General features: G+C 46.3%; 2 protein-coding genes across 5 annotated transcripts in view; one reads left to right on the top strand and one right to left on the bottom strand.

Moving 5' to 3' along the window:
• Nucleotides 1-902: 902 nt before the first annotated feature.
• Nucleotides 903-22681, bottom strand: part of LOC306917946 (ubiquitin-like) — a 37922-nt gene continuing 16143 nt past the window's right edge. The window contains exons 3-5 of one of the 4 annotated variants that reach the window (XM_079530850.1): nt 21798-21866; nt 1482-1715; nt 903-1399 (exon numbers count right to left, since the gene is read on the bottom strand). In XM_079530850.1, the coding sequence (XP_079386976.1) occupies nt 1482-1715; nt 21798-21851 (288 nt within the window). In that variant the 5' untranslated portion in view covers nt 21852-21866 and the 3' untranslated portion in view covers nt 903-1399. Of the gene's footprint in view, nt 1747-21797; nt 21867-22149; nt 22284-22681 lie in introns of those variants that run through there. The other 3 variants (XM_079530851.1, XM_079530849.1, XR_013789268.1) reach the window with 3 other exon arrangements.
• Nucleotides 10117-12255, top strand: dcst2 (DC-STAMP domain containing 2; the record flags this gene model as incomplete). The annotated part of the gene is made up of 1 exon (XM_079530848.1): nt 10117-12255. The coding sequence occupies one exon, from the start codon at nt 10117-10119 to the stop codon at nt 12253-12255; it is 2139 nt and encodes a 712-aa protein (XP_079386974.1).

The following is a 22681-nucleotide window of genomic DNA, read 5'->3' as shown; positions in this document are numbered from 1 at the left end:
TATTTAACACCATGTAATGTCAACATTCAGGGCTGATCAACTAGACTCATTTTGGGACGGAGGCTGGTGTAGAGACAGTCAAAGGCATGTACTTTTTAACATGCATGTTCTGTTACGATCCTGACTCTCGTGTTTGACAAATAAATGCGGATGTCATGAGACCATCATCACGGGTTTTTCTTTGTTCTTTCTCCTGCTCCTCCGAGGCGACACACACACAAAAGATTCCACAATAGCCAATAGTGCACTTTTGCACAAAATAACACCTGGACCTCTTCGGTGGGGACGTAACAACTACAAATAAAGGTAAGAAAGCCTTCTAGCAGGGAATTCTCCTTTAAGTTAGTTAGTGCAGATTGACCAGAGCCCTGTCTGTCAGCGTTAGCTGCTTCCACCTCTCACGGCGAGGACGTAGGGTTGGCTTTTGAGAGGCAACAATGTTTTTTAGTCGGGTGGGTCAGAGAGGTCAGAGTTCATACTTCATACCATGGGAATAAGGCTGCAATCACACAGGCAGATGCAAAAAGATTCAAAGATGCAAAGCATATTTGTAGCTTTTCGTCTTTGTAGCTGAAGTTGAAACCCGCTTATCGTTTTTTGGTAGCTTTGTACATATTTTGCAGCAGCTACAAACGGTCGGATGTATCTTTGTGTCTTCATGTCGCTGGCTTCCATTGAAAATGAGCACTTACTCCGTGAGCCACCCCCACCTTATTTTAATTTATTTTATTTCCATTGATTGAATACTTATTAAGACATTGAAAACAGTACATCAAGTACAATTTTAACAAGTTATGCTTGAAAGGATAAGACAGAAGCCCCCTGGGGACTACCGTGCACTCAGTTCCTATAACATATACAGCAATAATTCATACAAGATCTCCAAATTTAGAGTAGCCATTTATTTTATCCTTTTTTTCCCTTCACAATTTCGTTGTCATTGTTATGGCAAATAAATCGTCCCGACACATTTCTGTGTTGCCACCGCGATGGTGCCCTTCTGGTTCACCAGGCAGGACACAGCATTGTCTCACTCCTCCCGATCCCTGTTGGGCATACATAGCTTCGACATATGTGGCCGGTTAAGACTCTCCCGTGGCTCCCACATGTGGCCGGTTAAGACTTTGGTCTAGTGGTTAAGCTGTTGGACTTTCACACGGGAGGCCCGAGTTCGAATCCCGGGTGTTACACACTAACATAGAAACATGAGGTTTTTTCAGAAAACTGTCATGATTTAGAAGACATTTGTAGAATGGTCCTCATGTCTAAATGGGTTTTTAAGATGGTGGAATCACTCACTGCCCTCCTCCTCCGTTCATACGCATGACCTGATGGATGGTGTGGAGGTTCTGGATCTTGTAGTGGGACAGGGTGAGGTGAGCCTCCACTCACTGCCCTCCTCCTCCGTTCATACGCATGACCTGATGGATGGTGTGGAGGTTCTGGATCTTGTAGTGGGACAGGGTGAGGTGAGCCTCCACTCACTGCCCTCCTCCTCCGTTCATACGCATGACCTGATGGATGGTGTGGAGGTTCTGGATCTTGTAGTGGGACAGGGTGAGGTGAGCCTCCAGCGGCTGTCCGCCGTAGATCAGCTTCTGCTCCTCGGGGGGAACGCCCTCCTTCTCCTCGATCTTGACCATGACCTTCTTGATGTTGTCGCCGGGCTCCACCTCCAGGGCGAGGGTCTTGTTATCGATGCTCTTGACGAAGATCTGCATGTCCGTATGTAGGTGTGTGGAGTCGCTGATGTGAGTAATGGAACGGGGAAATATCTCTTTTCCAAAGACGTTCAACTTAGTTTCATGTGACAAAAAACACACTGCAAAACAACACTACACACAACCTGGAATGAACTCTCTGTTTTATGTCGGGAGTGATGTCATGTCACGGTTAGGTCCGACCTCGCATTGTGATTGGTTAAGAGGCATTGTCTCAGTCTCCAAATATGGGGAATCATTCCCTGGGCCACTCGTCATTCTGAGGCTTCGTACACACATATCAGACGAACATGCTCTGTGCTGTCCGTGTTTCATGGCCGCCTCAATGCTTTTCCAATGGAAGTCACGTGGTTTGACCAAACAGTTGTGTGTGATGGGGGGAGGGGGGGCAATCAAACACAAGTGTTTGGTCAAACCACGTGACTTCCATTGGAAAAGCATTAGGGCGGCCATGAAACACAGGCAGAGCACAGCACAGTTGTTCTTTATGTGTGTACGAAGCCTGAAAGGGGGACTGCAACGCTCTATAGAATTTTGTTGTTATTGTTCATGTCATGTCAGTCTATGAATTGATTGCATAGGGCCTAAATGGAAACAAGACCGCAATGACTTTTTTTGTGCTATCCCTTTTGGAATAAGTTCTGTACTTGCTGTTATAATAAACTATTCAATCAATCAAAAACACATTCACCCATTCAGAATATTCACACACGGATGGCAGAGGAAACCATAGAAGGCACGACCTGCTCATCGGGAGCAATGAGGGTGTTCAGCGTCTTGCTCAAGGACACTTCAACACTAACTCCTGGGGGAGCCCACAGGGATCGAACCGGGAACCTTCCGCTTAATTCACAAGCGTCCGCTTTACCCCTGCATGAGCCACTGCCGGCCCCATTGAAAAGAAATGGCAGACTGTATCTTTGTATAGCTGCCAGTGTTGTTTTTGGCAGCAAATTTCTATTTTAGTTTTAGTCATTGCGAACGCAGTGATTGCGAAGCAGTGAGCCCTAACTATGGAAGCCAGGTAGAACATGTCTGTCTGTCTGTCTGTCTGTCTGTCTGTGTGTCACGGTGTGACACCACCCGCCACCAGAGGGCGCAGTTACTGCGTATATTCTTTCTACGTCTGAGCATAGACATGGTAACGCCCCGCCTGCCTCTGATTGGCCTACCGACACAGCCGGTGTCTCCGAGGTGGAAGATACATGCTGGATAGTCTGTTGCGCGAGGTTACTCCGTGGTGGGAAATAAATAAATAATACAAGTCAAGTACGATATATAATAGCTACAAGAGAATGACAGCTTGGCACGCGCGACAGCAACTTTTATTTTTGTAGAAGAGGTAAACTAATATTGTTTAAGCCGTTGGCCTGTTAATTTGTATACATGTGTAAACTTTAAACATTATTGTACTGTAAAAAAAAATGTCTCTTTTCCCTTGATCTTTATTAGTATTAGTTTAGTGTTAATACAAAAAGAAAAAAAAGTGTCAATAAAAGCAAACGGGACAAACAATATTAGTTTGCCTCTTCTACAAAAATTAAAGTTACAAATTACTGTCGCATGTTGCCATTCTCTTGTACTAGTATTATTTCCCACCACGGAGTAGCCTTGCATCTCGGAGGACAGGCGAGACGGGCAGTGTCGGTAGGCCAATCAGAGGCAGGCGGGGCGTTACCATGTCTATGCTCGGACGTAGAAAGAATATACGCGCAGTTACTATGGAAGCCAGGCAGAACAGCGCAGTTAGCTGTCTAACGTGTGTGTGTGTGTGTGTGTGTGTGTGTGTGTGTGTGTGTGTGTGTGTGTGTGTGTGTGTGTGTCAGACTGCCACAACACACGCTTTGTTGTCTAACTACTAACGTGTGTGTACCACACATAGCTCTCTAACGTGTGTGTGTGTGTGTGTGTGTGTGTGTGTGTGTGTGTGTGTGTGTGTGTGTGTGTGTGTGTGTGTGTGTGTGTGTGTGTGTGTGTGTGTGTGTGTGTGTGTGTGTGTGTGTGTGTGTGTGTAAGCTGCAAAACAAAACAACAAAGACAAAAAATAAATGATGCATTATAAAAACAATAAAATAAAATAAAACTTAAAAAAATAAACTTAAAAAAAAGAGATAGGGGGCTAGCGGTGCTGAGCCTTCTTGTGGCGGCCCTGTTTACTAATTTTACAGCACCACACACTTCTCAATAATTCATAATTTATTCTAATTGTTGTTATTGCAATTTACGAGCTGTGTTCGCTTCCTACGTTCGCGCGTCTTACTTGTAGCATCTTCAATAGTTTTCACTTAGTTTTAGTCACATTTTAGTCACCCGGAACGTTTTAGTGTTAGTTTAGTTTTAGTCGACTAAAAGATTGCTATATAGCTCCTCCTATATTCAGCTATAGTGTGGATTTTTGTCCTATAACACAAACATTAAGTGCAATTGACAATGAATGGAGAATTTACATCATATGTGTCTGAGCAAATCGGTTATTTTGTGTTAACGCAAACATTTAATGCCATTGACAATGAATGGAGAATTTATGTCATATAAAGACGAGCAAATTGGTTATATTTGAGTGGTGTAAACCACTCCTACAACTGGCTTTGTTAGTTTACGTGTCTGTCTGTCTGTCTGTTCGTACCAAAAAATTAGCATGGTTACTACCGTCACCCAGTTCACCCGGGTGTGATTTAATTACGTCAGACATTACGTCAGACCACAGCTGATCAGTCTATATAAGACCTTACACCACTCAGTTCACACGGGTGTGATTTTTATTTTCCTTACACAAAGATTACATTCCCTCATTGACAATGAATGTACGAATGTATGACTGTACAATGATGTACAGTGACAAGAGCGCCCCTCACTTCACAGGGGTGTGAAAACTAGAAACAATTAAGACCGAGTTGTTTTAGTGTTATCCTTTTAGACACATTTTACTACTCTGTTGCCGTTTGCATTTCTGTCTAATAGAGCAGGGGTTCTCAACCCCTGGTCTAATAGAGCAGGGGTTCTCAACCCCCCGGGTCTAATAGAGCAGGGGTTCTCAACCCGTGGGTCTATTTCTGTCTAATAGAGCAGGGGTTCTCAACCCCTGGTCTAATAGAGCAGGGGTTCTCAACCCCTGGTCTAATAGAGCAGGGTTCTCAACCCGTGGGTCTATTTCTGTCTAATAGAGCAGGGGTTCTCAACCCCTGGTCTAATAGAGCAGGGGTTCTCAACCCCTGGTCTAATAGAGCAGGGTTCTCAACCCGTGGGTCTATTTCTGTCTAATAGAGCAGGGGTTCTCAACCCGTGGGTCAATTTCTGTCTAATAGAGCAGGGGTTCTCAACCCGTGGGTCCATTTCTGTCTAATAGAGCAGGGGTTCTCAACCCGTGGGTCCATTTCTGTCTAATAGAGCAGCGGTTCTCAACCCGTGGGTCGCGACCCCCCGGGTTTCTGTCTAATAGAGCAGGGGTTCTCAACCCGTGGGTCGCGACCCCCCGGGTTCTGTCTAATAGAGCAGGGGTTCTCAACCCGTGGGTCGCGACCCCTCGCTGTCTAATAGAGCAGGGGTTCTCAACCCGTGGGTCGCGACCCCCCAGGTTTTTGTAACTGAATGGCTGGAAAAGAGAAATGAAGAGTTTACAGTTTACATAGTACACATAGTACATGCATACACTTTCCTTAATGATTACATCTGGTTTCAGTATTTATTTATGATGTATTTTCACTATTATTATGGTTATTGTAGCGGCCAATTTGTATTGGGGGTGGGGAGGGGGGCAGGGCAGGGTTCACGAGACACGGCCAAAGCATTTCTGGGGGTCCCCAGCCAAAAACGTTGAGAAACCCTGTAATAGAGTAATCAATCAATCAATCAAATCCCTTGACTCTTGACTAACTGATCTCCCCCCCCCCCTCTCTCTCTCTCCATGTGACTGCAGCACTCTCCAATAGCCCCACTCCTCATGTCGACCCGCACCCCATCTCCCCTCTCTCTAATCCTCAATTTAGAATGCCGCGCACGCACGCACGTGCACGCGCACACGCACACGCACACACACACACCTCTTCAAGTATTGACCATGAGACTTCATATGCCCTGGACACCGTTTATAGCCTTTCCTCTGGCGCCATCTTCAGGACAAAATGTGCTACTGTCCGGCAAAACAACATCTCAAATTATGTAATGTGCAGAAAGCCTGCATGGAATTGTCTGTCTGCTTCCTGTCTGCTCAACATTCATGGAAGTGTCTGTCTGCTTCCTGTCTGCTCAACATTCATGGAAGTGTCTGTCTGCTTCCTGTCTGCTCAACATTCATGGAAGTGTCTGTCTGCTTCCTGTCTGCTCAACATTCATGGGAGTGTAGTCTCGCATAGCCAGACAACTATTCCACAATCTCCGAATGCTATATAGAGTCTGGACCTATAGCCCCCATGAGCTGAGTAAGGAATGCTATATAGAGTCTGGAACTATAGCCCCCATGAGCTGAGTAAGGAATGCTATATAGAGTCTGGAACTATAGCCCCATGAGCTGAGTAAGGAATGCTATATAGAGTCTGGAACTATAGCCCCATGAGCTGAGTAAGGAATGCTATATAGAGTCTGGAACTATAGCCCCCATGAGCTGAGTAAGGAATGCTATAGAGTCTGGAACTACGTCTTTACGACTGTAAAGACGAAACGGAAGTGGCGAGGAGGCTCCACTTCCGCTTTATATAGTTTACTCCTGACAGCTCTTCCGTTGCTCCAGACTGTATGATGAAGCGTTGGTCCAGACTGTATGATGAAGCGTTGGTCCAGACTGTATGATGAAGCGTTGCTCCAGACTGTATGATGAAGCGTTGGTCCAGACTGTATGATGAAGCGTTGGTCCAGACTGTATGATGAAGCGTTGGTCCAGACTGTATGATGAAGCGTTTGGAAATCGCGGAGGCAACAGTCTGGTAACGCGAGACTAATGGAAGTTCCTGTCTGCTTCCTGTCTGCTCAACATTCATGGAAACCATAGACATAGAAAGGTAGACGCCTCCTTCGGTTCTGGGGTGGATAAACAATAGACATAGAAAGGTAGACGCCTCCTTCGGTTCTGGGGTGGATAGTGATAACCATAGACATAGAAAGGTAGACGCCTCCTTCGGTTCTGGGGTGGATAGTGATAACCATAGACATAGAGAGGTAGACGCCTCCTTCGGTTCTGGGGTGGATAGTGATAACCATAGACATAGAAAGGTAGACGCCTCCTTCGGTTCTGGGGTGGATAGTGATAAAACCATAGACATAGAAAGGTAGACGCCTCCTTCGGTTCTGGGGTGGATAGTGATAAAACCATAGACATAGAAAGGTAGACGCCTCCTTCGGTTCTGGGGTGGATAGTGATAAAACCATAGACATAGAAAGGTAGACGCCTCCTTCGGTTCTGGGGTGGATAGTGATAAAACCATAGACATAGAAAGGTAGACGCCTCCTTCGGTTCTGGGGTGGATAGTGATAAAACCATAGACATAGAAAGGTAGACGCCTCCTTCGGTTCTGGGGTGGATAGTGATAAAACTAAGGGCATGCAAGCTGCAAAGGTTGGTGCTTCACTGGTCACGCGCAGCCAGACTACTCAGTCTACTGTACAGCATACATGTCACCCGCGTCCAATATAAACACACGCCTCTCATTGGAAAATTAACTACTTGGCGTGCCAGTCGCTGGCCGTCTGGGAAGGCCTTTGTGTGCATAGACTATAGAGGCTGGCTTCAAATCACGGCTCGCGATGAGAGCACTGCCAGTTCCAAAAAGTGCAGTTAGCACGCCACGCCACGAGGATAAAACGGAACGAAGGCCCCCCCCCCGAGGACCATAAAGTGCAGTTAGCACGCCACGCCACAAGGATAAAACGGACCGAATGGCCCCCCGAGGACAACAAAGTGCAGTTAGCACGCCACGCCACGAGGTTAAAACGGACCGAAGGGCCCCCGAGGACCACAAAGTATTTAACTAACAATGTGACCCCGGTCTGCTCACCAGAAGCTTTTCAGAGCCACTAGAGTTGTCACCTGTCAGGAGGATCATACCCCCGCTGTGCTAGCATCTGTCCCCTCTGACGCACACACACACACACACACACACACACACACACACACACACACACACACGCACGCACGTGCGCACACACACACACACACATACACACGGGCCTGTACATGTGCCCTCTAGAAGTGGTGGAGCAGATGGCAGGTTTTCCTGCCTCACCTCTTGCCTCTTGTCCTGTGTACAACGTTTAGCCTCCGGCACCGCGCTACCACATTAGCATCCAATTATAAGCTGCTCTTCATATTCACGCTTCAACTGTAGCCTATGCAGTGTGTGCTGATGAGAACAGGGAGGAGACTCTTAAGTAACCATTTGACACTTTCAACTCGCAAACTGTGTCGGCAATGGAACACGAACAAGATACAGAAAAGAGGGAGAAAAAACAATGGTTGGCCTACAGGGGGAAATAAAATAACTAAAGTGGCTTGGCGAAAGGACTATAGTCTATTTCAGGGGTTCTCAACCTTTTTGGCCGGGGACCCCCGGAAATGCTTTGGCATTAACCTTAAACCATTTTGGGCGGGAACCCCTTTTGGTGTTTTAAGCATTGTTATAATTTAGCTATTGAAAAATAGCAGATCTACAAGCTCATAGCGCGCCACCGAGTGGCGCGCTACGAGCTTGTAGGTCTGCTATTTTTGAAAATAATTTGGGGACCCCCTAAAATATTTTGGCGACCCCCCGAGAGGTCGCGACCCACGGGTTGAGAACCCCTGGTCTATTTCAGTGATGCTCAAGCTTTGGCGGGATCACGGAGGCACACTTGAAAAAACAGCTTTGTGTATCGAGGAAATCTGTGGCTCATACCGTTGTTCAGTCCACGTCCTCCTGCGGGTGCTTCTGTGTTTATTCCTACTAACAACAACAACACAGCGTGTTTAAGGCGGTGGTGCCGACAAGATTCTGCTGTTCTGGAGAGATTGAGAGATTACATTCTCGATCACAGAGATCTTTTTATTTATTTAATTGTTTTGTTAGTCTAGTTTTTGACAGTTTATCTTTAATTGCCGTTAATTAAGAAAAATACTTGCCTTGTGGCCGCGGGGGGTACTGCGCCCTGGGTGCGTTTTCGCATTTTTTATTCATTAATAAATTCATTATTAATTTACAATTTGTTAAATTGGAAGAAGACATTCAGACATTGAGTTAATTATCCCATTTTGGGCGGGAACCCCTTTTGGTGTTAGCATTATGTTATGCTACAAGCTCATAGCATGGTTAACCGTTTGCTGTCTTGGGAATGTTCTGGCGAGAGAGAGAGAGAGAGAGAGAGAGAGAGAGAGAGGAACAGAGAGGTAAGCATGGAGAAAGGTTGTATCCTTCACTAATCTATCCATACGGTCTGGTGGCAGCCAGCTGTGTGTGTGTGTGTGCGTGCGTGCGTGCGTGCGTGCGTGCGTGCGTGCGTGCGTGCGTACGTGAATGCAATGCACACTGTAAAAGCCGATATATGAATGCTAGTGAAAGTTTCACCAGCCGCCACCTGTTCATTAAAGGAGAATTCCATGCTAGAAGGCTTTCTTACCTTTATTTGTAGTTGTTACGTCCCCACCAAAGAGGTCCAGGTGTTATTTGTAGTTGTTATGTCCCTATCAAAGAGGTCCAGGTGTTATTTTGTGCAAAAGTGCATTATTGGCTATTTCCCCTACCATAAGCCCTCAATGAATTGAATTGAATTGCATTGAATTGAATATGACATGGGGTGTTGTGCTAATTCGCTTATTTCCATCTCTTTTTGTGTATATCCTCTCTACATAATGTAAATAGTATCCCAAGCGGCACACTTTACTACTTATTTCGATGGCAATAAGCGAATTAGCACAAAAACCCAACCCCCATTGAGGGCTTATATTAGGGGAGATAGCCAATTTTGCACAAAATAACACCTGGACCTCTTCGGTGGGGACGTAACAACTACAAATAAAGGTAAGAAAGCCTTCTAGCAGGGAATTCTCCTTTAATGAACGAACTGCTTGTGGCGCCTGTGCAAATGGGCGTTGTTAGGCAGGTGCCAGGTGTGTTTGATTTGTGTGTGACATCAGAAAACAGTTTATGTACAAGGCTGTACATTCAAATACATCTTAGAGAAAGTAAATAGAGACAGAAGGAAAGAGAGAGAGAGAGAGCTAGAGAGGCAGGAGTGTTAGGAGTCGGTTAGCGACAAGAACAGCTCTTAAAACAAGCGATGGAGAACAACAATCGACGGAGTGGCATCAGTTTGACATTTTCAACTAGAAAAAAAAGCAGAGTAAAGGACACAAACCCGGTTCATACGCCGTGGGACAGCGAAATCTAACGGGGAGCGAGCTCGGGGACGGCGAAACGCGGAGTCAGTCGCCATGGATTCCGCGTCTCCGACGATGACGACGATAAGGTCGGCACACCCGGAGCCGCCGCTAGATCCTGGTTCGGGAGGAGGAGGAGGAGGAGGCGGCGGGGGGCCCGGCCGAGCAGCGCTGGCAGAGACGCTGACGAGTTTCGCCGCGTTCTTCCTGGGCATGGCCGTGGCGACGGCCTACGGCGCCATGGCCCTGCTGGTCCAGAAGGGGGAGCCGTGGTTCTGCGCTTGCAGCACGGCGGTGCTGGCCGCGCTGGCCGCCTTCGGCATGGGCCTGTCGCTGGACGTGCGCGTCAACGTGCTGCTCATGCTGCCCACGCTGTGCTCGGCCAAGGGCAAGAGGCTGCTGCTGTTCGCCGTGGCCACGCTGCTGGCGCGCGGCCCCGTCGCCAACACCGCCGAAAACTTTGAGCGTGCCGCCGTCAGCCTGGTGTGCGGCCGGGAGCTGCTCGCCGGCCAAACCCTGGAGCTGGCGAGGCGGGCGGCCGCGCCCCTCCGCCGTATGCTGGACGCCCTGCGGGACATCGCCGGCCGCGCCCACTCGGTGGCGGGCCGCGTCGGGAGGCTGGTGGACACGCTGACGGACGGTGTGCGCCACGTGGCCAGCACGCTGCGCAACGTACTCCACTTCCTGGTGGTCATCGGCGAGGTGTGCAACGACCGGATGGGCACGCCGTACCGGAAGTGCCAGCTGGCGTTCGACGACGCCGCGGAGAACTGCGCGCGCCTCCTGGGGCCCTTCGACTTCCTGTGCGACATCGCGGAGGCGGCGCGGTGGCTCTGTGGCCTGGCCAAGGCGCCCGAGCTCTTCTGCGTCCTGCCCTCGTACGTGGGCGACCTGCTCAAGGGGAGCCTGGCTGAGCCTGCGGCCGAGGCGTTCCAGCGCATCAAGGCAGAGTTCGAGTTCACCATCTCGGCCGACATGACTGTGGACGTGGACGTGGACAGCAGCCAGTCCCTGAAGAGGATGTCCCAGCGCATCCTGGGGGAGGTGTCGGAGGAGCTCGGGAAGTTCCGGATCCTCCTCCTCCTCGGAGGGGGATGGATGGGCGTGGTGGGCCTGCTCCTGCTGGCCCTGGCGTACTACAGGGCCGTGCAGTACAAGCACAAGTACCTCCGCCAGGGCGACTTCGACAACATCTACATCACCGCCGATTTCCGGGAGCTGGACGAGAGGATGAGCCGGGCGGGCCGAGTGGCGGCGCTCCCGCTGACCGGTGACGAGGCCCGGGTCTACATCGCGCCCACGTCTCCGCACCTGACGCCGGGCGAGTGGCTGGCGGTGGCGCGCGGTGTGGCGTCTCTGCTCAGACACCTGGCGCTGGGAGGCCTCGTCGTGGGCACGGACGTCATGGTGTTCTGGATCCTGGACCTGGTGCGGCGCCACGTCCAGGGAGACCTGGTGGCCCGGGCCCCCGTCAGGCTCGCCGTGCAGGTGAACGGCACGGGCGTCGCCTCCGACATCTTCCGGGACGTGGCGTCGTCGTTCGACGTGCTCCAGCGGGGGAACGTCACCGTCCTCAGCAGGGAGTGCCTCGTGGAGCCCTCGGAGCCGGACTACGCCGGCTACGTGGCCATCGGGTTCCTGTACGGCCTGGTGCTGCTGGTGTGCGTGGCGGGCGGCCTGGTGCAGCGCTGCAGGCGGACGATCTGCGCCGGCTACTACCCGGCGCGGGAACGCGAGAGGCTCCTGTTCCTCCACGCGCACATCGTGTCCGAGAGGGTCCCGCTGGGCAGGGCCATGTGGAGGGCCGTGACCTCCTCCGCGGCGAGGGGTGGCCGGGGGGACGACGGCGACGGGTGGAGGAGCAGGCTCCTCACGCTGCTGCTGCGCGTCCGAGGCGGTTCCTGCGTGGCCGGCCTGCTGGGCGTGTCCCCCGCGTGCTGCCTTGCCTGCGGGGAGGCCAAGGAGGGGCCGGACCGGGACGACATGGTGCTTTGCCCGACGGGCCGCTGCACGGGCCTGTACTGCCGGACGTGCTGCCAGGGCCTGGGGAACAGCTGCGCCGTGTGTGGCGGACCGTTGAGCTACGAGGACGACAGCCAGGACGAGCTGGACTCCAGTGACGACGACGAGAAGGCCGCCGATTACAGCGAGACGGAAACGTCCTACCAGGATCGTTCTGACGTGGATGATTAGGATCGACGCCGCATCTTCAATGTCTGCCTGCCCCCCATTCTTCGCTCGCTCCATTTACCGAGCTTCTCTTCTTCCCCGTTAAAATCCTGACCCCACGCAGGATCTAACCATTTCCATAGACAAAACCCCTTGTGACCCTGGTGTGCTCCTGTGCAGTTGAATGAATGGGAGATTAATTCAGAACAGTCAGTTCTCATTCACTCAGAACCTTGATGTTGTCCTGATTCTCATTCACTCAGAACCTTGGTGTTGTCCTGATTCTCATTCACTCAGAACCTTGGTGTTGTCCTGGTTCTCATTCACTCAGAACCTTGGTGTTGTCCTGGTTCTCATTCACTCAGAACCTTGGTGTTGTCCTGGTTCTCATTCACTCAGAACCTTGGTGTTGTCCTGATTCTCATTCACTCAGAACCTTGATGTTGTCCTGGTTCTCATTCACTCAGAACCTTGGTGTGGTCCTGATTCTCCTCATTGCAGTCAGACCTTCAGATTCTCTCCCAATTTTCCACCGTGATCTGAAGACTCGCCCCTTCAGACTGCACCTTAGAGCGTATAGCACTTGAGCTATAGCTTTGACAACATTATGCAAACGTTAAAATGTCATTTAGGTAGCTTGTTATTTAGACAGATGTCAGGTACATGTGTTGACGTGGCAAGTTTGTATAGTTTCAATCTTCAGAAGATTTATTTTTTGATACCGTTTAGACTTGATGCTATAGGGTCTTGGGTTAACTCATTAGCTGCCGATTGTCCTTTGGGTTCTCAAAGATCGTCTCTGGGCGTCTTTTTAAATATAAATGTATTATGTTTCACAAATCTGTTCTGTACGCGCTGGTAGGTAATCTTAGGGAGGGACTAAGTGGAGAAGAGATCCAGTAGAACCCAAGAGGAGAATTAGCAAGAGAGGCCAACTTTGCTTACTTCCTGTATCTGCGTGAGGTGGGCGGTAACATTATTAGGAGACAGGAAGAATGTTGGAGTCTATTCATTTCCAATGGGAGAGTGAACGTGAACACAGCTTCTGAACCATTCCTTAACTCCATGGTCACTGAACTAAATACTGGACCAAATCATCACAAGGCACACAATATTTACAAGATATTCATAGTAAAATGGCTTCTTTTAGCGAGACAAACCAGGAGAAAATCTTTGTTAATGACATTTCTTTATCCCAGCAACAAACTCTCGCGAGATTTGAGATGAGTCCGGAAGCCTCTCTCTGTCCATCTGCAATTTCACGGACAACACATAGGGGGCTCTGACCCCATATTTAAGATGATAATATGTGAATATTATAATGTGAAATGAATGGACATATTTAAAACGATTAGAAATGATCCTTATGTGCCCAAATTAGAGCTGGCATAATTGGTCTGCATATTGAGACAGGCAGATATGTAGGCACGGTTGAGGAGGATAGATTATGTAGTCTGTGTGATCTAAAGGACATTTTTATTGTCCATTCTACAACTCTATTAGGGAGAGACTTTTTAATGAGATAGATCCAAATCATGAATTTATATGGTTGGAGGACTTCGAGAAACTAAAACGACTATTTCAAAAGTACACCTTGTCAGTTGTTTTCAATGTACTTTGTTAAATGACTTGTCAGTGTTGTTGTCTTCTTCTTCTATCGGGTTTCATGGCGGTCGGCAAACCTAAATGGTGCATTACCGCCACCTACTAGACTGAGTGTGGAAACAGTGTTGTTGTCAGGGGGGGAGGGTGGAGGTCGGGGAGAAGCAAACCACGCCTACTATATTTAGGAGACAATTTGTAGGCTTTGTGTACCATTTCGCCTCTAGTGGCTCCAATGAAGTTGGCCCATCTTCATACATAAACCATCTTTGGTAGAACTAAAAGACAAGTCATTTTATGTTTGGTCGTGTTGCAGGTGTCACTCAGAATAGCCGATCTACAAGCTCACAAGGTGTGCCATCGGAATAATGATGCTGACCGGACTAAAACTACAAAACCACATTTGCAGTCAAAATCAACACTGCTTCGATCTTGTACTACAGTATATCTGTAGTTTTCACCACAGCTCTCTCTCTCTCTCTCTCTCCCCCCCCCCCCTCCCCTCCCTGGAGAACAGAAGGAGGGAAGAACACGTGAAGTAGCCCTCGGAAATGGACATTAATTCATGCCTGTTTGTTTGTTTGTGACTCATCCTCATCTTGCTGGCCTTCTGTGCGTGCACGCGGGTGTGTGCGTGTGAGTGTGTGTATGTGTGTGTGTGTGTGTGTGCGTGCGTGCTGCCTTCCGTCTCTTCGGCAGCAGCAGATGACGGTGTTCGACATTCAGCGGACGCTGCTGACTTGTTGCGCTAACAAATAATCACCAATAAAACTAGACAGACAAAAGGAAGTGAGTCATCTCATCCTCGCACACATCTCTTCTGCCTGGCGGCAACAAGGCTGTAGGCAATTAAAATGACCTTGTGTGTGTGTGTGTGTGTGTGTGTGTGTGTGTGTGTGTGTGTGTGTGTGTGTGTGTGTGTGTGTGTATATAGAAACAATGTTTGCAAGAAAATTGCTGTTCACGTCATTTATTAAAAGGTAGTGTAAGTATATTGGTTGGTTAAAATAAAAATGTTGTGTTGTTTTGTGTTTGTTCAGTGTTTGTCCAGCCCTTTAATAAAACAGACAATACATTTTCAGGTAGGTGAGAAAATATCAGCCAGTCAGGATCAAGAGAGTAGCTGTTTATGATTGTTCATTCAGCAGCCTGACAGCCTGTGGGTAGAGGGTACTGTCACACTCTGAGCATAGAGTGTGCCACACCTGGGTCGCCTCCCTGATGTCCCACCCCTCCTTGTTTCCCTTCTGCTGCTCGCCCCTTCCTCCCTGGTGAGTCCTTGATTGAGAGCCTGCGCTCCTGAGCTCCACAGGTGTGAGCTGTTGGCCTAATGACCACCTAGTTGGCCAGAGACTATTTAAAGATGGAGTGCCACAATTTTGGTATTTTTCCAGTTTTTCATGTGTCTATGAGCTGACAGTACTTCATTAGACACCCTGGAGTCGCTATGTGCAATGATGTATTCCCTTTGTATTTAGGGTTTCTTCCTGGAGGCTGAACCCTTGACAGTCAAACGTGGCAATGAAATAAACAGTAATATAGTGACATCACATTATCAGCCCCTCCCCTAACCTCTCCCCCTTTATCATAAAACTACAGCTGTGGGTGCGGCTTAAGTTCAGGTGGATCACCACCCATCACCACCCACCAGGCAAACCAGGCATACTTGCTGGACCCACATGTGTGGTGCCCACATTAAAACGACATTTTAATAAATACTGTACACTTTTTTTTTAAAACTTCTTCCTCCTTATATAACAATAAGACCTGATGATCATGTTTTAGGGTGGGAAAAAAATCATGGCACTCCATCTTTAAGACTGTCTGTGAGAATGGTTTCACATGGCTATGCACACGCCACGCATTATCCACAGTTTTTCTGTAGCGGTCCGCAATGAACCTATTATTCAAGCTTCGCCCTCCGCACCGATACAAATACAAACATCTGGTGGCCACCGTGGACCCTAGTAGGCTGATATTATTCATTATTGGATGCAGCATGCAGAGCTTTTGCTCGCTGGTGGTGCAGTTATGCAACAATGATTATTAAGTTATTAACACGGTGATATAAAGACATGAACAATCGGATAGATATCCGTGTTAGTTTCCAGGCGCAAGCTGCATTTCTCAGCTATACTATAGTAAAAATGATATGCGCTAATGAGCCGTGACGTCATCGTTTCTCAAAAGCTCCGTTTCGCACGACTACACAGATCCACTGATCCTGATATTTTGGAAAATCTTCACTTATTTATCCGTTTCGAAAAACCTCTGTTTGAGTGGCCGAAAATGCCGTTTGCGTGTGGCTGAAAGGCCCAAACGCACAAATAAATACGTACGTTTTGCAAAAGATAGAGGTGTAGCCCAGGCCTTAATGTCAAGCCCTGGTGTGTATGATTATTGTTTTTGTATCAGTGTTTAGAACATAATTAAAACATAACATAATAGAATCAAGCAAATATACTCATTGCTGTATTCATGTATTGTAGAAACCTATTTTAACATTTCCCCAACTGAGTGCATGAACACTGGATTTATTGACTTACTTACTACTTGTATTTGTCCACACGAGGGCGACAAAGACTGTTGAATAAAAACAGATCAACAGAGTTGTCAGAGCTTTGCTGTAAACATGAACACTCGTGTTTTTGTCCCCATGCTCGAGACAGACTGTTGGATTAGTTTTAGGGTAATTAAGAGGGGGCTGTTTTTCCTTTCGTTTTTGACGATGGGTTCTCAGATTGGGCTAGGGGTGACCAAATATTTAGCCCCTCAAACCCGGGATCCTTATGTGTGCACATTTGTCACGCATAGGCTATTTTCACTACTTCTTCATTTGTTTTCTAATTCATGGAATTTCTCTGGTTTGTATTTCATTTACTCAAGAAACTACGTTATAATAATAATAATTATTATTATAGGCTTAATTAAAAACAAAATGTAGGAAACACAAAAATTAAGGGACGCATACAAATGTGACCGCGGCCCACAAAATAGGTCCTGACTCCTGACCCACTGTTTAGGAAACAGGGCTCTATATTATGTCTGGTGGTAGGTCCATCTACACCAAATCTAACAGAAAAGCATGACGTGTACTTTATTTGTGAGCCCCAATACTCCCCCCCCCCCATGACACTTTATTACACATGAATCACAATGTCCAATGTTCACACTATCATTGTTTATGGTACTGTACTTCCCGTTCTTCTTTTGGTACTGTACTTCTCTATACCTCGTTCTCTTATCTCTATTGAGGTTTCACATGAACTCTCTCATATGAAGCTTCATTCCTCTGGGGAGTAACACGCTGAAAGCATGGTTGTCTCTGATGTTTAGGAGTTCAGGTAGGTTTACATATAGTTCTATTCCTTTGGTACAGAGCGGTTTTGAAGGAGAGCAGGGCTTCATTTTTGCAGTTCTGATTGCAATGGGAACTTGGGAAGTAGCTGTACTCTGGCATCTACCCTAAGCCATTGGAAACTATCAAAGTGAGCAGCTCTGAAAATCATCCTGTAAACTAGTATTCTTGTGACTTTTAAACAAATTAAACAGTTTAAAACTTTGTCATTAGCAGAGATTATCTGTATTGGGGGGAAAAATGGTGTAGCCTACATGAGAGTTTGCAGTGTATATTTTAGTATACACCAACATTTTTAAATGACATGACTTCATACTTGCAACGTGCCAACGTGGCACGTTGTGAGCTGGTAGATTTGCTATTTTTGCATACACTGCAGTCACTGCTCACACCAGAATATGGACGGACGGGTTGGTTCATTTTGGTTAACAATACAGTGTCTTACATCTAACAGAGAATACAGGCTGTAACTTGTATTGAGTACAAGCAGAAAACAAAAGGTGCATACAATACAGATTGTAGATTGATACCATAGACGGATGGGAATGAAACATTAACTTGATGACTGACAGGGAAGTGAAAGAGGTTAAATGGAGAAGTTGATGCAGTTCTGAGAGTCCTTCAGAATACAGCTTCATTTGAGCCTTTCAATTTGAATGCCCAACATTTTTACATCTTTTCTAAGTTATTGTTCTAGTTTCTTTGAAATGTCAGGCTCAGGTGAGTCCCAAAAGGACGAGAATTGAAAGAAGTCTGTCCAAACATAGTGCTATAATCCCTTAAATACATAAGGATATGGAACAATAATCCTCAGACTAGTGGGAATATGCATACATAGTTTCACAGCAATCGGACTCTGCGTTGAGGAGTTGTGGTGATTTGTACAAAACGGGTAGCCAATCAGGATGGATTATGAGAAATCAAACATACCAGTCTTGATCACATGACTATGGAGAGCATGTGTACCGATTTGCATGAACTTTGGATAAAATCTGAAGGAGTAATATTATAAAATGTGTTTTACATTATGTCGACCTCCTGGTGGCGCTATAAAGAGCAGATGTGAAAAATACCAGGCAAAGGTATGGCCTCTAGGGCATAGACATATAAAGGTAGAGGCCCCTTTCGGCTCTGGAGCGTATGTGCTCAAGGGAGGGCAAAACTTTCCCGAGATTTATTTCGAAGCCGCGGAAAGCATGAGCGTGCGTCACAGAGCGCATGTTCGGGTCTGATAAGTCCCGGAAAAGATGCACTGTGATTGGCCAGTAGTCACTAGAGTGGCAGGGTGACGTAGTGTGCCGTCCACTCTTCCGGCGTACCAGTGTAAATTATTCCGCCCTCCTGTCAACACACATGGCTCCAATGAACTGCAGCAGCCAATGAGGCATCTATTCTTTAAATAGCTATGCTCTAGTGAGTGTTCATACAAAGTTTTACACAGATCAGTGCAGTTAGAGGTGAAAACACTAATCGGCCAGCTATAACGCCACCATGAGGCTGAGTTGAAAATGTACCAGTGGTATTTCTTCCTCAACCTAGTGGGAATGTGTGTGCACAATTTCAAGGAAATCACACAATGTGTTCATGATTTGCGGCATTTTGTTTGAAACTGAGCACTCTTGCGAACTTTGGAAGCCAATATTAGCCAATCAGGATGGAGTTCGAAAAATCTGAAAGACCCGTTTCGTTGAATGGCTCTAGAGAGACTGTGTACCAATTTGCGTAATGTTTGGACACAATCTGTAGGTGTACTGTCCAAACAAATGTTTTTGCATAAAGCAGCCTCCTGGTGGCACTATAAGAGGCCAATGTGAAAACCTTGGGGCAGAGAGAGAGTGCAAAACATGTTACATGTTACATTTTACTGTTGTCTCCTCTTTAGATCATCAGTTCTGAACAGTGTTGTCACCAACCAGTGTCCACAGCAGAGTTACTCCACCAACAGTACCTGACAGTTGACCCTGAAGACAGCCATGATGCTACAGACAGGAAGCTGCCATTGTTTCTCCTTCTTATTTCTGTTGTTCACGCTTCATCTTAGTCCCACACTGGCTTACTTCCTGAAAGACTGCACTATTATTTCCTCTGCCAATGTCTATGTCACTGATGGTGTTTCAGTGAATTGTGCTGCTTTTGATCTAGTTAGAATACCAGATGACATTCCCAGAGATGTTGTATCACTATCAATATGGGGCAACATCCAAACGATACACAGGACAGATTTTTACAATCTGTCAAATCTCACATATTTGGACATGAAGGATGGTGTATTAACTCATGTAGATGACGGGGCTTTTGTCCCTTTGGTGCAACTTGAAGTGCTCCAAATGGACAATAACAAACTGACAACACTGACAGAAAATATGTTTCAGGGACTGTCTAACCTCTTGGAACTGAGCTTGAATGGTAATAATATCACATCCATCCACCCTGTTGCCTTCCAGTCACTCACCAGCTTACAGGAACTATATCTGACATCCAATCAAATTACAGATATCATCGCCATTTTACAACTACCAATCTTACCAGTGCTGAACATCAACATGTATGAGTTAGAGTCTTTTCAATCAAAAGATCTGCCATTAAACATGTCCTCTGAACTCAGGGAGTTGATAGTGACGTCTAAGTCGATAAAAAAGTTTAGCATCACAACAGCTGTATTTCCAAATCTTAAGACAATCAACCTGTTAAACTGTTGTAACGATACTGGATGGGAGTGGGACATACCAGACAAGTATTTTCTAAAGAATATAACTGTGGTGTATTTGGCTGGCTCTATTGTGTCTTTTAACACCATCAGAAAGGCTCTACAGAGCCTTGATTCACTGGAGTACCTACATCTGGAATTGCATGATGTGTGGATAGACAGAGATCTCTTGAATATTGTCTGCAACATAACCACACTGAGAACACTGAGCCTGCATGGTGGCATCAATGCCAGCCTTAGTGAAATTATGCCACCTTGTACTCAGCTAACCACACTGGATCTATCATTTAATAACCTGAATGAACTGTCTAGGGATTCAATAAAACAAATGAAGCGACTGAGTCAATTGAACCTCGCCATGAACCGACTTTCCAAAGTGCCAGACGATGTTAAGAATCTCTCCATGCTTCAAATCCTAAACTTACGTAATAATCGTATTTATGATTTAAGCTGCTCAGACTTCTTAAATGTAACCAGACTCACACAACTTATTCTAGATTACAACCACATAACTGAACTCAAACCGTGTGTTTTTCAACATCTTAATGAGTTAAAGGTTCTAACTCTTAGTCACAATTCAATTGATATGTATGGCGACACGTTCAAGATTGGCCTACACAAACTAGAATTATTGGAATTTACTCATGAACATAATGCCTACCAGCTCAGCAAAGGGGAATTCAAGAGTCTGAAATCACTCAAGCACTTACAAATTGAATATTATATGTTGTTGGAATGGAATAACAACTTTTTGGAAGGACTAGATGAACTTGAAACACTTAAACTACATTCTATTGGCAACCTCTTAAAAATGTCATCTTCACCTCCCCATGAGTTACAATGGAAAAACTATAATAGGCCTACCACTTTACTGAACAGACTTAAGAGATTAACTATATTCAGTTCAGAATACTGGTATAAACTATCAGACATGCTCTCAGATATGAAACATTTGGAACATTTGTATGTGCATGGTAAACAACTGGACACTTTTACACACACTGGACACTCATTTAAATATGTACCACAGCTGAAGACACTTTCCTTAATAAACTGTAATGTTACGTCCCTGGATTTCCTGGCACAAGCCAATCTGACTAGACTCTCCTGGCTGGACCTGGGCCACAATGATTTGACGGTGATCAATGTCTCCGTGTTCCGTTTTCTCCCTGCTCTCAGGTATATTAAAATGATGGTCAACCCTTTAGCTTGTGATTGTTCTAATGCTGACTTTCAGCAGTGGATGCACAACAACAACCAAACACTGGTAGTTGATGCTCACCACTACATGTGCGGCTTTCCTCTGGATAAAAAGGGAACCAGGTTTCTGGACTTTGACATCCATTCCTGTTGGGTGGACGTTAGCTTCATCTGCTACATTTCCTCCACTTGTGTGATTGTGCTAACTCTGCTCATATCCTTCACCTACCACTTCCTGCGTTTGCATCTTTTCTATGCCTACTACCTCTTCCTGGCCTTCCTTTATGATACCAAGGAAAGAAAGAGGGGGTCTCCTCAGCGCTACGATGCCTTCATCTCCTACAACGTTCACGATGAGCTCTGGGTTTACAGAGAAATGCTTCCAGTGCTGGAGGGAGAGCAGGGCTGGAGACTCTGTCTGCACCACCGAGACTTCCCACCAGGTACAAACCTCTCCGTCTCTAAGTAATGGTCTACTGAATTTATGTCTCTGTAGGAACCTCTCTTTTTGAAAAAAAAAAGAGTTGCCTTTAGAAGACTTATTACAGTATGTGATCCTATCTCTCTGTCTCTCAAGAAGTTAAATCATTTTGATTTGAATAAAGTCTGTCTTTTTTCACAGGTAAACCCATCATAGAGAACATTACAGATGCCATCTATGGCAGCAGAAAGATCATCTGTGTGATCAGCCATCATTACCTGGAGAGTGAATGGTGCTCCAGAGAGATCCAGATGGCCAGGTGGGGGCGCCATTTATCTGATGTTTCACTGTAAAATCCATGAAAGAAATGAGGGCCACATTTACACACGTGAAAGAGGCAGCACAAGATGTGCATTATGCTCAATTGACTTTCATTATTCATATATTGTTTCAATCAATAACAATAATACAATAGTAATTTATTATGAATAGCAGTAACCAATCAACAGCTTCATCCAGTCTCCCTAACCTCTCCCTCCACCGTCAGAAACAGGAGGATACTGAAATGATTACAAACCTGGAGTGTGTTGTTAAGGGTTAAGGGTCGAAACGGTCTAAGAAGGTTGGAGACCAACTCTCTTCCAGGCCAAGGCTTTAGGCATTACAGATTATAATCGCATGTTTGATGTAGAGGCTCGATAACAATGATTGTCTCCCTACAATCCAGGAGGTTTTGTCAATGCAATTCAATCTATATTAGCAGTCTCAGGTCCATGGAGGGGAAAAAAGGGCAATAAAATCATAAAATAATGTAATAAATACATAACTTAACCCACACAAGCATTTTAGCTAGTGCACCCTTAATCTTGATGTAGCCTATAGCGTGAACAGCTCACTGAGGGGCTTGAGAGCGCCACAATGATACTGTTTGTCGATACATCCAGCCTTTGCTGCATAAACTTAAACATTACATTTCTTAGGAGTGCTTTAAAAGTCCTCACTCCAGCAGTGACAAACATGTGACTAGCACTTCCCCCTCTGGGTTGAGTATTCTCATGGCATCATTATTATGCAACTTGCAAACTGTGCATGCTAGATTTGTTATACATGACCACAGGTGAGCAGTATAAAGCGGTTTGCAATATGCCTTGAACAAGGACAG

This window comes from Electrona antarctica (assembly GCF_951216825.1).
Source record: "Electrona antarctica genome assembly, contig: scaffold_379, whole genome shotgun sequence".
Taxonomy (NCBI): domain Eukaryota; kingdom Metazoa; phylum Chordata; class Actinopteri; order Myctophiformes; family Myctophidae; genus Electrona; species Electrona antarctica.
This window is presented reverse-complemented; position numbering and strand designations above follow the sequence as displayed.